At 39.7% G+C, this 14,444-nt stretch overlaps 1 protein-coding gene across 2 annotated transcripts in view; it reads left to right on the top strand.

The window, feature by feature from the left end:
• ttbk2a (tau tubulin kinase 2a) overlaps positions 1 to 9,638 on the top strand; it is a 306,526-nt gene extending 296,888 nt beyond the window's left edge. For both annotated transcript variants that reach the window (XM_043698390.2, XM_043698389.2), the window contains one exon: positions 5,702 to 9,638. In XM_043698390.2, coding sequence (XP_043554325.2) covers positions 5,702 to 6,179 — 478 coding nt within the window. In that variant the 3' untranslated portion in view covers positions 6,180 to 9,638. The remainder of the gene's footprint in view (positions 1 to 5,701) is intronic.
• The last annotated feature ends 4,806 nt before the right edge of the window (positions 9,639 to 14,444 follow it).

The following is a 14,444-nucleotide window of genomic DNA, read 5'->3' as shown; positions in this document are numbered from 1 at the left end:
TCACTATCCTCACTAAGTCTCCCTCTTACCCTCACCTTCATCCTTTTAAGCCAACTTTCCTATGTGCCAATTTCTGAAGTTCAAACTCTCTCTTTTTCTTCCTTTCCTCTCTTTATCCCTTTCTTCTGCTAGAGCCTTCCTCTCCTTTTTCTTTATTGTTCTACTCAAGCCATTCTGTCCTTTTTCTTTTTCTTTTTGTTCTACTAGGGCGATTTGTTCTTTTTCTCTTCCCTCTGCTTTTAAAGGTAATTCAAACTGTTTCATTTCCATCTCATTTCAAGCAGCTTCATTGGCAATTGAATTCTAGCCTTTTCCAAAGATTCCAATGGCAGTTCCAACAGATTTAAATGCTGAGCAAATGCTGTAATTACTTCCCCTTTTCTCCCAAATGAAGGCAACCTCCCCTCCAACTTGTCTGCCAATTTCAAGAGCTTTGCCTTGCTCACGTTTTTGTAAAACCCCAGAGTCACTTCATCCAGCCCAAGAAGACTCTTTGTGACTGAAAGAGCCATTACTTCAAGCATTGCTTAAACCAGCTGAAATAATCACTCGGAACGAAAGACCTACCACTCACTGCCTTGGAGTTCAACAACCCTGAATCCAAACTGGAATTATTAAATCAGCAAAATGCAGAACCTCTCATTTAGCTGAATTAAACTCCATCTGCCACTTCTCTGCCCATTGGCCCAGCTGGTCAAGATCCTGTGTAATCTGAGATAAACCTCTTCGCTGTCCACTACACCTCCAATTTTGGTGTCATCTGCAAACTTACTAACTGTACCTCTTATGCTCGCATCCAAATCATTTATGTAAATGACAAAAAGTAGAGGGCCCAGCACCAATCCTTGTGGCACTCCACTGGTCACAGGCCTCCAGTCTGAAAAACAACCCTCACCACCACCCTCTGTCTTCTACCTTTGAGCCAGTTCTGTATCCAAATGGCTCGTTCTCCCTGTATTCCATGTGATCTAACCTTGCTAATCAGTCTCCCATGGGGAACCTTGTCGAACGCCTTACTGAATTCCATATAGATCACATCCACCACTCTGCCCTCATCAATCCTCTTTGTTACTCCCTCAAAAAACTCAATCAAGTTTGTGAGACATGATTTCCCACGCACAAAGCCATGTTGACTATCCCTAATCAGTCCTTGCCTTTCCAAATACATGTATATCCTGTCCCTCCGGATTCCCTCCAACAACTTGCCCACCACCGAGGTCAGGCTCACCAGTCTATAGTTCCCTGGCTAGTCCTTACTGCCCTTCTTAAACAGTGGCACCACGTTAACCAACCTCCAGTCTTCCGGCACCTCACCTGTGACTATCGATGATACAAATATCTCAGCAAGAGGCCCAGAAATCATTTCTCTAGCTTCTCACAGAGTTCTCGGGTACACTTGATCAGGTCCTGGGGATTTATCCACCTTTAACCGTTTCAAGACATGCAACACTTCATCCTCTGTAATCTGGACATTTTGCAAGATGTCACCATCTATTTCCCTACAGTCTATGTTTTCTATATCCTTTTCCACAGCAAATACTGATGCAAATTACTTTGTTTAGTTTAGTATCTCTCCCATTTTCTGTGGCTCCAACAAAGACCGCCTTGCTGATCTTTGAGGGGCCCTATTTTCTCCCTAGTTACCCTTTTGTCCTTAACGTATTTGCAAAAGCCCTTTGGATTCTCTTTAATTCTATTTGCCAAAGCTATCTCATGTCCCCATTTCGCCCACCTGCTTTCCCTCTTGAGTATACTCCTACTGCCTTTATACTCTTCTAAGGATTCACTCGATCGATCCTGTCTATACCTTACATATGCTTCCTTCTTTTTCTTAACCAAACCCTCAATTTCTTTAGTCATCCAGCATTCCCTATACATACCAGCCTTTCCTTTCATCCTGACAAGAATATACTTTCTCTGGATTCTCATTATCTCATTTCTGAAGGCTTCCCAATTTCCAGCCATCCCTTTACCTGCGAACATCTGCTCCCAATCATCTTTTGAAAGTTATTGCCTAATACTCCAATTTAGAACTTCAACTTTTAGATCTCGTCTATCCTTTTCCATCACTATTTTAAATCTAATAGGATTATGGTCGCTGGCCCCAAAGTGCTCCCCCACTGACACCTCCGTCACCTGCCCTGCCTTATTTTCCAAGAGTAGGTCAAGCTTTGCACCTTCTCTAGTAGGTACATCCACATATGGAATCAGAAAATTGTCTTGTGCACACTTAACAAATTCCCTTCCATCTAAACCCTTAACACTATGGCAGTCCCAGTCTATGTTTGGAAAGTTAAAATCCCCGACCATAATCACCCTATTATTCTTACAGATACCTGAGATCTCCTTACACATTTTGTTTCTCAATTTCCCTCTGTCTATAATACAATCCCAATAAGGTGATCATCCCTTTCTTATTTCTCAGTTCCACCCAAATAAATTCCCTGGATATATCCTCCCTCAGCATAGCTGTAATGCTATCCCTTGTCTAAAACGCCACTCCCCCTCCTTCCTTGCCTCCCTATCTATCCTTCCTGTAGCATTTGCATCCTGGACCATTAAGCTGCCAGTCCTGCCCATCCCTGAGCCATGTTTCTGTAATTGCTATGATATCCCAGTCCCATGTCCTTTACCATGCCCTGAGTTCATCTGCCTTCCCTGTTAGGCCCCTTGCATTGAAATAAATGCAGTTTAATTCATTAGTCCGACCTTGTTCTCTGCTTTGTCCCTGCCTGCCCAACTTGCTTCTGTTCTCAACTGTATCAGTCTCAGATTGACCTCTTTCCTCACTACCTCCCTGGGCCCCCCCTCCCCCCCCCCCCCCACCTTACTAGTTTAAATCCTCCCGAGCAGCTCCAGCAAATTTCCCTGCCAGTATATTAGTCCCGATCCAATTTAGGTGCAATCTGTCCTTATACAGATCACTTCTACCCTGAAAGAGATTCCAGTGATACAAAAATGTGAATCCTTCTTCCATACACCAGCACCTCAGCCATGCATTCATCTACTGTATCCTTTTATTCCTGCCCTCACTAGCTCGTAGCACTGGGAGCAATTTGGATATTACTACTCTAGAGGACCTCCTTTTTAAGTTCCTGCCTAACTCTCTCTAATCACCCTTCAGACTCTCAACCTTTACCCTTCCTATGTCGTTGGTTCCAATGTGGACAATGACCTCTTGCTGGCCCCTCTCCACCGTGAGAACATTCTGCACCCTCTCTGAGACATCCTTGATCCTGGCATCAGGGAAGCAGCACACCATTCTGATTTTTTGCTGCTGGCCACAGAAACGTCTGCCTATACCTCGGACTAGAGAATCCCCTAACGCAGTTGGTTTGTTCCAATTTCTATAGCATTCCATAAACAGACCACATGGTGAAAGGGAAATTCAAACACAGGTGCTTACAGTGAGGAGAGATTTCAGAGAGAAAGTCAGCCAGGAACCATCTGACGAAGTTTGGAACCATTCTCTGCACTGCAGCAGCTTCTCTACTACAGCTAAACTAGCAGCTCCTTACTGTTACAACTAAACCAAACTAGAAAAAACGTGAACGGGGGATCTGGCCACTCCTCTGCCATTGTAAAGTAGACATTTTGACACCTCTCTTGAGAGAAAAAAAATCCAAGCATAAATAACCTTTTAAAAGTGACTGCATTGTCACTAAAGTAGGAAAGTGGAGGTGGAGGATTGCTTTTCAGACTGGGTGCCAATGACCAGTGGTTTGCTGCAATGCTCAGTGCTAGGTCCACTCCTTTTTGTCATTTATGTAAATGATTTTGATGTGAATATAGAAGGTATGATTAGTAAGTTTGCAGATGACGCCAAAGTTGGTGGTGTAGTGACAGCGAAGAAGATTACCTCAGACTACAATGAGGTATGGATCAAGGAGTGGCAGATGGAGTTTAATTTAGATAAATGTGAGGTGCTGTGTTTTGGTAGGGCACATTAGGATAGGACATAAACACCTTAATGGTAAGGTCCTGGGGAGTGTTGCTGACAAAGAGACCTATGGGTGCAGGTTCATTGTTCCTTGAAAGTGGAGTCCCTGATAAGCAGGGTGATTAAGAAGGTACTTGGCTCTGGCCCAAAACGTCAATTCTCCTGCTTCTCGATGCTACCTGACCTGCTGTGCTTTTCCAGCAACACACTCTTGACTTGGTAAACTTGCATTTGTTAGTCAGCGCATTGAGTATAGAAGTTGGGATGTCAAGTTGTGGCTGTGTAGGATATTGGTTCGGACACCTTTGGAATACTGCGTTCAGATCTCCCTGCTATAAGAAGGAAACTTAAAAGGGTTCAGAAATGATCTGCAAGGATGTTGCCAGGGTTGGAGAGTTCGAGGTATAGGGAGAGGCTGAATAGACTGGGACTATCTTACCTGAACTGTCAGAGGCTGAGAAATGACTTTATAGAAGTTTATAAAATCATGGAGTAAATGGAGAATAGGAGTATCCAGAATAGGAAAGTCCAAAAGTTCGAAGCAGTGCTTCTTCAGGTGGTTGAGGAGCAGAATCATAATACACAGAATTTATTGCAACAGGATTGCAATGTCATGGAATATAATATTAAACAAATTTAGCTTAAATCTTTCATCTTTTGAAATGATCATGTTAGTTTCCGTTCCTTCGTATGTAAATCCCAGAACTTGAAAAAGTTGCATTCTCAAGATAGCTTTAACAATAGGTGCCATCTCAGCTCAGATAATGCATTGAAGGTGTGAGGTTAAAGTCTGTATGTGTTCCAATGTTAGGTCAGACTGATTCAATTTGTAAAGTGGAATTTACAGCATCTTGGATTTATGCAGTTTTTGAGCAAACTAAAATGTAATTCTGCAAGTACAAATTCACCCCACCAACTTGTTTGTATGCGTGTGCAGGCGAGACGAGAGTGTGCGTGTGGGGGTGTGTGTCTGTGTGTGAGAGAGAGAATGTGTGTGTGTGTAAAAAATGGGTATAAGTCTGTGAGAGGGTGCTTGTGTGAGCGTATGAGAGAGAGCTTGTGTGTGAGAGAGGTTCTGTGTTTGTTTGCGTGTGAAAGAGTGTATAGTGCAGTGGGGTCATCTGTAGTGTGACATGAACCCAGGGTCCCCGTTGAGGCCATCCCCGTGGGTACCGAACTTAGCTACCAACCTTTAGTCGGTCACTTAACGTTGCTGCCTGTCCCGAAGTTTGCCTTGGAGGATGGTCACCTGAAGGTCTGAGCCTGAATGTCTCTGAATCATTGAAGTATTCCCTGACTGGGAGGGAACACTCCTGGCTGGTGATTGTTATATGAATAAGAGAAGGGTTTAGAGGGATGTGAGCCTCGTACTGGTAAATGCGACTAGATTAATTAATGTTATCTAGTTGGCAAGGACCAAAGAGTCTGTCTCCATGCATTATGAATCTGACTCTGAGTGTTTTGATTGGGAGATGAACAACCGTCAGGAAAACAAAACTGATGAGAACTCTGTTGACCAATTTTTAATCCTAGAGTAACAAATTTCAGGGCCAAACTCCATCCTCACTTCAGGTAGAAAGCAATTCCTGAGTCTAATGGCTCATCTTAAAGATGGCATCTGAGTGCTGTACTTGCAATCTCTGCTGTGGGAAGAAAGCTGTCCACAATCAATAATATAACAAATTTATAAGTGTACTTGAAACATCTTTTGTGCTCCATGAATTGCACTCTAATATATATTTTCCACTTTATTTTTTTCAGGTTACGACGATACAGAGTAGTTGGAAGTGGTAGCTCTGATTCTGACCTGCTAACGCACCTGGCTCAAATCTTACAAAATGGATCGCAAAAGACTAGGAGCTCCCCACAGTCCAAAAGTCCACAGTCACCCCGTAGCCCCAAAACTCCGCCAAAAAGCCCAGTGATCCCCCGTCGAAGCCCTAGCGCATCACCACGGAGCACATCATTGCCACGCACTGCCAGTTCCTCCCCTTCACGTGGACGCCCATATACAGACCAGAGGAGCTCTTCGCCACACTTTGCCAGGAGTCGCTCCCCTCCCAGTTACTCTGGGTCCTCGCCCTCCCGAAGAAGTTTCCTGCAGGACCACGGCTGTGGTAAACAGGGCAAAAATAGCTTGAAGGGACCTGGCAGTCCTCATCATTTGTGTCAAAGCAAATCCACAAAAGGAAAATGCTCAGGCAGAGATGGCAAAGTGTCCAGTAAACTCAGCAGATAGTAACAATTTGTGCAAGTATCTCTTTCCCCTTCTTCACCTCCTTGTTGCATGTTATTTAGTCTTTACTAAAAGAAAATCTGCTGTTATCTTTCCTTTACTGGACAGTAGCTTAAATGCCATTTTGGATCCAAGTGTTGGACAGGTGCTGCTTTGTATAAACTAGGAAAGCTATCAGTAAAACTAAAATTGATTGATAGCACAGTACACTTACGGTCATACGCTGTGCAAGAGTGCTGCTAGGTTTTTTTTTGGCTTCTGCTGCCTTGAGCTATTTGAGTAGGAAATACTAGTCTAATACTTCCACCTTTTTCAATGTATACACCGTTCTCCAAAATTTATGACTTGACTTGTTCTTGTGCCATTTTAGATCTCAGAAGTTCATAAATAGAAGAAAGGCTGCTGTAGCATTTTCGGACACCAAAATTAATATAATATTTTTGCCATCTTTTTACACATTTGTCAACTGTGTTTTTTTTTTAATGTACAGTGTGTCCAGATATAAATAAAATCTAATTTAATTAACTAATTGATTCAGAGTTCATAGAGAGTAGTTGAACTCAAAATAGTTGAAGGACTGGAGCGTGTGTGTCTGTTGCAGAGAATTGACAACTGATACTGGTAGGTTAGTTTTCCTAGATTTGCATTGCCCTATGGAATCAGAAGGCAAAATCTTTAATTACCTCCTTTAAAAGGGTGTAAGATGCTAATACTTTGAAAACAGGCATGAAATGAGTGAGAGGTTGGAGGGGAATAAAGAAGCCTCAATTGTTTTCTTCCACTCTTTCCCTAAAGTTTAAATGAAATTGTGACTTGGTCCAGTCCCAATAAAATACACTGACTTGGTCTTCCCAAAGTTGGGACCCCAAGTGCGGCTGTGAGCTGAAATATTGAAACCGCGATCTCTGAGGCAGCAGGTGGAAATCTGACGGAGTTAGGATAGCTCTATCTTGCTGTAATCGACCCCACTCTCTCACAACAATATTCAAACCACAAAATGAGGCCACAGGAAAAAGTTTGGGAAGAACTGCAATACATAGCAGTCCATAGCTGTGGACGTCTTTTCGTAATAATAAGGAAAGCTCTCCTTTAAATGTTTACTAACTATAATCCTTGCAACCACTGTGATAACAGACATCATCCAAATAAGTAATCACCAAAAGAAGAGAAAAATCAATGAGTAATTGATTTTGGAGTGATAGTTCCTAAAGAAAATAAAGATTTATATTACTTCCTACACATATCATTATGTGTAAACTATTACCGATCAGCATTTGATTGCCATGTGCCTGACTAAAAATATTAATGTATTTTATCTATGTATTATTTTGCTGCCAAGGCAAGAAACTCTGAGTTAAGTAAGTGGGAGTTTCCTACAAGACACATTTGTCACTTGAAGCCTGATTATTAAATGGAAATCACATCAGCTATCACTTTTTTTCAAGCTTTCCTTGGGTGGGTAAATTATTTAATGTGTGTAATATTTTCCAACTGTAATGTAACATGCTGGGTAATTTATAACCTTTCAACAACTGTTTTGAATGCTTAAAGAAATTGAAGTCCTGTTTTATGGTTTGTATATTATTGTATTATAGATGCTATTGATAACTGCATGTCGTACAGTATATGTATGTATTTATTGTTTCCCTAAGGATTAGACTTTATTGGCTACAGGGTGTAAGATTGATTTTGCGTGCCTGAATGCTGTTGCTTTACATTTTCTTCCTGGCATGCAAAACCTTAATGTCAGGATTGGGGAAATACGCACTCCCGAATTGAACTTTAAAAAATGAAATGATTCTGAACCATTGTAAAGTGAGAAACCGAGTGTGCACGTCTATAACTGTACAGAGGTTTTAAATGTGAAAGATGTCAGGATTGGAAGTAGAACAAATCGGATTTTTTTTTCCTTTTGCAACTGTACTGTAAAGGCGACAAAGAAACACTCAAAAACAATGTTATCCAAATTGCTGTTTCTATTGATTGCCCAATAGTCATCTGACTCTTAAACATCCAGCATGCACTTTTTTAAAGCTGCGGATTTTGGGATTTTGCCCTAACAGTAAGTCTGTACCAGTTTCCTGTGTCTGCCTTGCACTGCATTAGATTTCTTCCCAAAATAAAGATTTTTAAAAGTTACTGTATTATTTAATAGTATAAGTGTTATCAAAACTGGGAATTTTAAGAATCTAGCTTTAACAAAGTGGAAAGAAATGGACTTGATCAAAACAGGGGGATTCTAGCAGCTTTAACTAAGTTTGGAGATGTTTATGCAAGGTCACAAAATAATGTCACTTCTGCTGAATTCCAATGGTTAGTGCAAAATCATGCATATTTTCTGAAAGGGAATTACTGCACTTCTCAAACCTGTCAATTGAAGTGACTCTAGATTACTAATGCTCATATTAGCTGAATATTATTCTAATCTCTGCTCATGGTATAATATGTAAATTAGTATCAATGTAGTAAGTTCAAAAATGGGTCAGTAAAGCTTTATGCATGCATTAATTAAAAGTTAATCTAAAGTCATTTCGAACTTTGTATTTTATGTTAACAGTTGAGAAAGGGAAGGAGCGATTATAAAGTTGCTGACCTCTTCTAGCCTTATGGGGCTCACTTACAAATTGTGTGCACAGGAAGACTTATTGGCCATGACATTAGTAAACGGTTTCATTGAAGGTGCGAAAGGGTTTTTGCAAAAACTGCTTGCAGCCCGAAGTTCCTTTTTTAATTGCGATTCCTTCAGTTCTATTAGGCTTCTAGCTTAACTGCTTTTGGGATTATCTAGCATAATGCCCATTTTGTTTTAGAAATGAGACTGAAAAGTGGGCTCCATACACCTTGTCAAACCTCTTTCCCTGAAAGAGATTGTTCAAATATGTGCGATGTGGCTACATATGCAAAAAGCTTAGCTATGGTCAAATAACAAACAAGTTTCTCAACTCTGAAGCTAAAGAATAATTTGTAAACTGTTAAAGGTTCTATATAATGGTTCTACTTATTATTTGTGGTTAAATAGAATGAGATTTCCCATCCTAAATCACATCTAATTTGCATTGTTGCCTTTGGACAACTTGAAGGGGAAATAAAGGATTTAACACCTTTTATACTAACAATTTTGCTGGGCAAGAGGTTGTTTAATGGAGCCCACCTTAGAGTCAATACAAAAATTTACAAAAGCAGCAATGAGTATCAAATGGTCTGGCACATTTCAACTGTAGAGTACATTGAACAAAATGGCATACATTGTTTGAAGGTAGGGTGTACATAAAGTTGTAATTATTTAAGTTCTTTGATTTGTATCATATCAAAGCCTTGTACAGTGTTTTATGTTGTGTTCTAAAATTATTTTGTATTTTATTTTTATAAACCAGTAAAATAAAATATTCATTAAGCATGCCAACATATAAATATTTGTTGTCTTGTGTATTCCAATAAAAAACACTAATAAAAATTATTTGTCTTTTATTTGATCCCAATGATACAATTCATTCTTACTTCATCTACAGTTTTTTAGAAATTGAGTTAGCGTGCTTATTTAGTATGTTTCATCTTCCAAATAAATAAAATGATTTCAGGTACAAACTAAACATTTCTCTTAAGCTTAGTGACTAAACCTTTACTACAAATTGTAGTTGTCCACATGCCCCTTGATCATTATTCACAGTACAATGTAAGATATGGGGTAATTGATAGCTGACCAGAATTCTGAAACCTCTCATGTTCACTTTTCAGGAGTCAAATTATAAATGGATTGAATAGGATGCGTGTAAAGATGCTGTTTCTTCTGGTGAGGCAATTCAGGCAAAACATAAACTTAAGATTCAGGTCTAATCCTTTCAGCAGTGAAATCGGGAAGCACTTTCGACATGCAGGCTATTGGAAGTTTGGTGAAATGTTTCAAGACTGGGATTAATGGACATTTATTAGGTAAGAGTACGGGAGATGTGAATTCCTACCTTTAATCCAGATGTGGGTAAATGTGAGGCTGAATGGTCTACATCATTTACTATGCTCTCAGCTAGGTATGGGTTATATCAAAAACTGTTCCTATTTTAAATCTACTAATCTTGAACTGGAATAATATTTAAGAATACAATTATGGGAAAATTACTGTTTATTTAAAAAGAATAATGTGTATTTGCATAGCTCATTGTACAACCAGAGAATGTTACAAAGTGTTTTATAGCTAATGAAGTTCTTTTGAAGTGTAGTCACTGTTGTCATGTTGGAAATGTGAAAATTGTTTTGCACACAGCAACCTCCCACAAACAGCATTGCGATCAAAGCCAGTTTATCTGTTTTATTGATGTTAGTTGATGACTGAACAACGATGTGGCCACTAGGGGGAAATTCACCACTCTCCAAGAGTGTCCTAGATCTTTTACATTGAGCTGAGTGAGTTGGACAGGGCTCCGTTTAAGACCTTATCTGACAGGCAACTCCTCAGACAACTCCTCTTATTGCTGCATTGCAGTGTCAGATTTTCAAGTTTCTGAAGTGACTCAAATGTCAGCGTGCTACCACTCAGCTAATAGTAACCATGATGTGGAGGTGCCAGTGTTGGACTGGGGTGAACAAAGTCAGAGGTTACACAACACCAGATTATAGTCCAACAGGTTTTGTTGAGATCATGGGCTTTCGGAGAGCTGCTTCTCCATCAGACGATGCAGTTTCTTTGCACCCATGTGTGTTAGGATAAAGACTAAATTCAAGAAAATAGTAATGTAAATTTGAAAACCAGTCTGGACATTTATTTAAAAACTGAAAGAACTGTCAGAAACAAAACAGAAATTACTGGAAAAGCTCAGCAGGTCTGGCAGCATCTGTGAAGCAAGATCAGAGTTAATTTTTTGGGTCCAATGACCTTTCCTCAGAACTGTTTTGGAACTGAACAGATGCTGCCAAACCTGCTAAGCCTCTGCAGCAATTTCTGGATATTTTATACCCATGACCTTTTAACAGTTCGTAAAGTCATTGTCAGTAATGTGATCTTTTAGTTCCATGTATTGTTTCAAAACATTCAGCTTAAGCCCGATTTCAATCCAGTATTAGTTCTCCATTCCCAAGAACCCCAATGATTACAGAGATAATCGTGAGAAATTATCAGCTGGATTTATTCAGACTTGGAAAACGTGCTAGTGCATCACAGTATGGATATAATCTCAGAAATAGTGGAATTGGATCGCCAAAACTTGTAACTGCTCTCTCACTATTGTGACATATTTACATTTCCTCATGTTCCCTCAAATATTTTTCTTGTTATAGCTTGAATAATTCAAAATTGACAAATATGTGATAATTCCAAGTTGCATGCTGGCAGTTGTTTGTGCATGGTTATTTATGGGGCTAGTTTTCTAACATGCTCCCATTGGATAAGCAATTTTAATAATTTACTCGTAGAAAAATAGAAACTAGAGCAGGAGTAGGCCATTCAGTCCATCATGCCTGTTTTGCTATTTATAGTGATCATGTCTGATCATCCAACTCAGTACCCTGTTCCCATAAAAAACATCAGATATTGTCAACTCAGGCTTTGGATCCCAAAACATAACTCAAACAAAAAATAGCGTATCTACATTCTTGTTTGACCTGTTTATACCTGTACAACATTAATGCCAATCAAAAGTACAATAATTCAAATCCTAATTTATTCATTGTAACAATGATTAATGGGTTAAACTGTTTTGCATTCTCTGAAGCAGCCACAGCATTAAGTAAAAGAGAACAGGACATTTTTAGAGTATACTTAATGAAACACAATCCTTGTCCCCTCAAATTCAATGTTTGCTATTGTCTTTTAATTACTCTTTTCCCCTAAATCTGTCCATTGTCACAGGCGGTTTTAAGATGTTTCCTCAAGGTTTCCCGTGATCAGTACATCTGTATGTGAATGTGTGTAATTCTTAACCTTGAAGTGAGTGAGACTATTTTAAATAACGCATCCTTTTGTACCAAAAATGAAAGGTTAGCTTATTTATAATCTTGCTCTTGAAAATATGTCTGATTCTCTCTCGCTCTCTCTCCTCTCTCTGTCACACACACACATGCACAAAGATAATTACAGATAAGAACATAACCAGTACTAGTAAGAGTTGAATCACATTTAGTTTCTATTGGTTCCATGCAGGCCTGTTGTTTTGAGGTTCGAGATATCAAATTGATGGAGGTGAAGACTTTATGCAGATGTATCTCAGCAGCTACGATGGCTTCCACAATTGACCTGCTGGAGGTTCTTTTCTCACGTAGCTTGTAGATGGAATGAGGTAAGGGAGAAAGTAGTCCCTTGTTTCTCTTCTACAATACTGCAGATGTGGCCTTTTTACAACATGGTTGGTAACAGCAGTCATCTAGATGGACTTGTTTATTCTCTTCTTTCGTGGTAGCTTGTCCTGTCTTGTCTTGATGGATAACAAAGATGGCTGCAGTGATGTGTGAAAATTCCACAGGAATCTAGACTTGGAACCTCTAGAAGCTCAATGAACATTGGAATGTAAAAGCTCGGGTGACCCTTGAAAACCATTTTTGACCGTCTTTAATATCAGTCCACAATACAAATGTAATTTTTAAAAACTGACTTGTAACAATTTGTGACATTATGACTGCAAGAGTGTAGCATGTTGTATTTCAAATTTTGTATTTTGTTTGCTGTAAGTGAGCAAATAGGAATAGTTTGACCTCCTGGACAATGTCTTGCCTTCTTTATTGCTCAGAGGAATAATGGAATGTAAAGACGTCGATAGGGGCTCAAGAAATTTTGTCCAAGGTACTAGTAATTGTCTCTGTGGTGGTTAATTGAGCTCTGCTGAGCTCTCTTCTGCAACCACGTTTGGATATCTCTCATTTCCCCTTTTCCCTATTAGTTTGTGACAGACTTTTCTACTAATAATTTAACTGGCCTGGCATTTTGGAGATCTATGGAGAGTCCATAGCCAAGCAAAATGGTGGGACAGACTGTGCATCAGGAAGTTTCTCACTTGTTTCTGGCATGAATCACTTTAACTGGTTGGAAATGGGGAGGTGGTAATTTAGGGATGGGAAGTGACTTCCACATGTCAGAAACTGAATCGGGTGACTTCAAAAATATACCTCACATAGAAACACAGACAGTAGAAGCAGGAGTAGGCCATCTAGCCTTTTGACCTTGCTCCATCATTCAATATGATTATGGTGGAAAGCAAACTAGTGTTTCGAGTCTAGATGACTCTTCTTCAGACCTCTGACGAAGAGTCGTTTAGACTTGAAATGTTAGCATACTCTCTCTCCATGGATGCTGTCGGATCCACTGTGATCTCCAGCATATTGGGTTCAGTACAGACTCCAGCATTTACAGCAATTTGCTCCTACGTATGATTATGGTTGATCCTGTATCTCAAAGGTATATTGTCTACATTCTCGTTTGACCTGTTATTCTCTCCGTACCCCTTGATACACTTAATATCTAAAAAACTTGTCAATCCTTTTCTTTATACTCAGCGATCCAGACTCTACAGTCTTCCGTGGTCACAAATTTCACAGGTTGACCACTCAATCAAGAAATGTTTCCTCATCTCAGTTCTAAATGGCCTGCGCTATATTTTTAAACTCTGACCCCTGGTCTAGACATTGTCAGTTTCCCAATCCCAGAGGAGCCATCCTTGCTGCATCTTGTCGAGGCTTGTTAGAATTTTGTATATTTCAATCAAATCCCACTTCATTCTTTTAAACTCTAGTGAGTATAAGCCTAGTTGAACCAATCTGTCCTCATAGGATAGTCCTTCATCCCCAGTATCCGCTTAGTATACATTTTGTTGCACTCCCTCTTATGTCAACTATCTTGGGAAGGGAGCCTCAAACTGTACACAGTACTCCAGGTGCAGTCTCACAAAACCTTCTATAACTGCATTAAGACACTGTTTCTTCTGAACTCAATCTCTTTTAATGAAAATCAACATACCATTTGCCTCCCTACTTGCTGCACCTGCCTGTCTACTTTAATCGGCTGGTGGACAGGGATAGCCAGATTCCTTTGTATATTTACACTCCTCAATATGTCACTAATTAAATAATATTTTCTTTGTTTTTCATGCTAATGTGTACAACTTCAACATTATCGACATTATACTGCATCTGCCATGTATTTGCCCATTCATTCAACTTGTTTAGATTGACCTTAAGGGTAAAATAGTGTGGTGCTGGAAAAGCACAGCTGGTCGAGAGTAGGAGAGTCAACATTTTAAGTATAAGCTCTTAATCAGGAATGAAGGGGTGGCCCCAACGGGGCTGAGA

Source organism: Chiloscyllium plagiosum, unplaced genomic scaffold (assembly GCF_037043375.1).
Source record: "Chiloscyllium plagiosum isolate Xiang-an unplaced genomic scaffold, Cpla_swu_hap1 HiC_scaffold_8, whole genome shotgun sequence".
Taxonomy (NCBI): domain Eukaryota; kingdom Metazoa; phylum Chordata; class Chondrichthyes; order Orectolobiformes; family Hemiscylliidae; genus Chiloscyllium; species Chiloscyllium plagiosum.
Note: the sequence above shows the minus strand (reverse complement) of the source record. Positions and strands in the feature narration are given on the sequence as shown.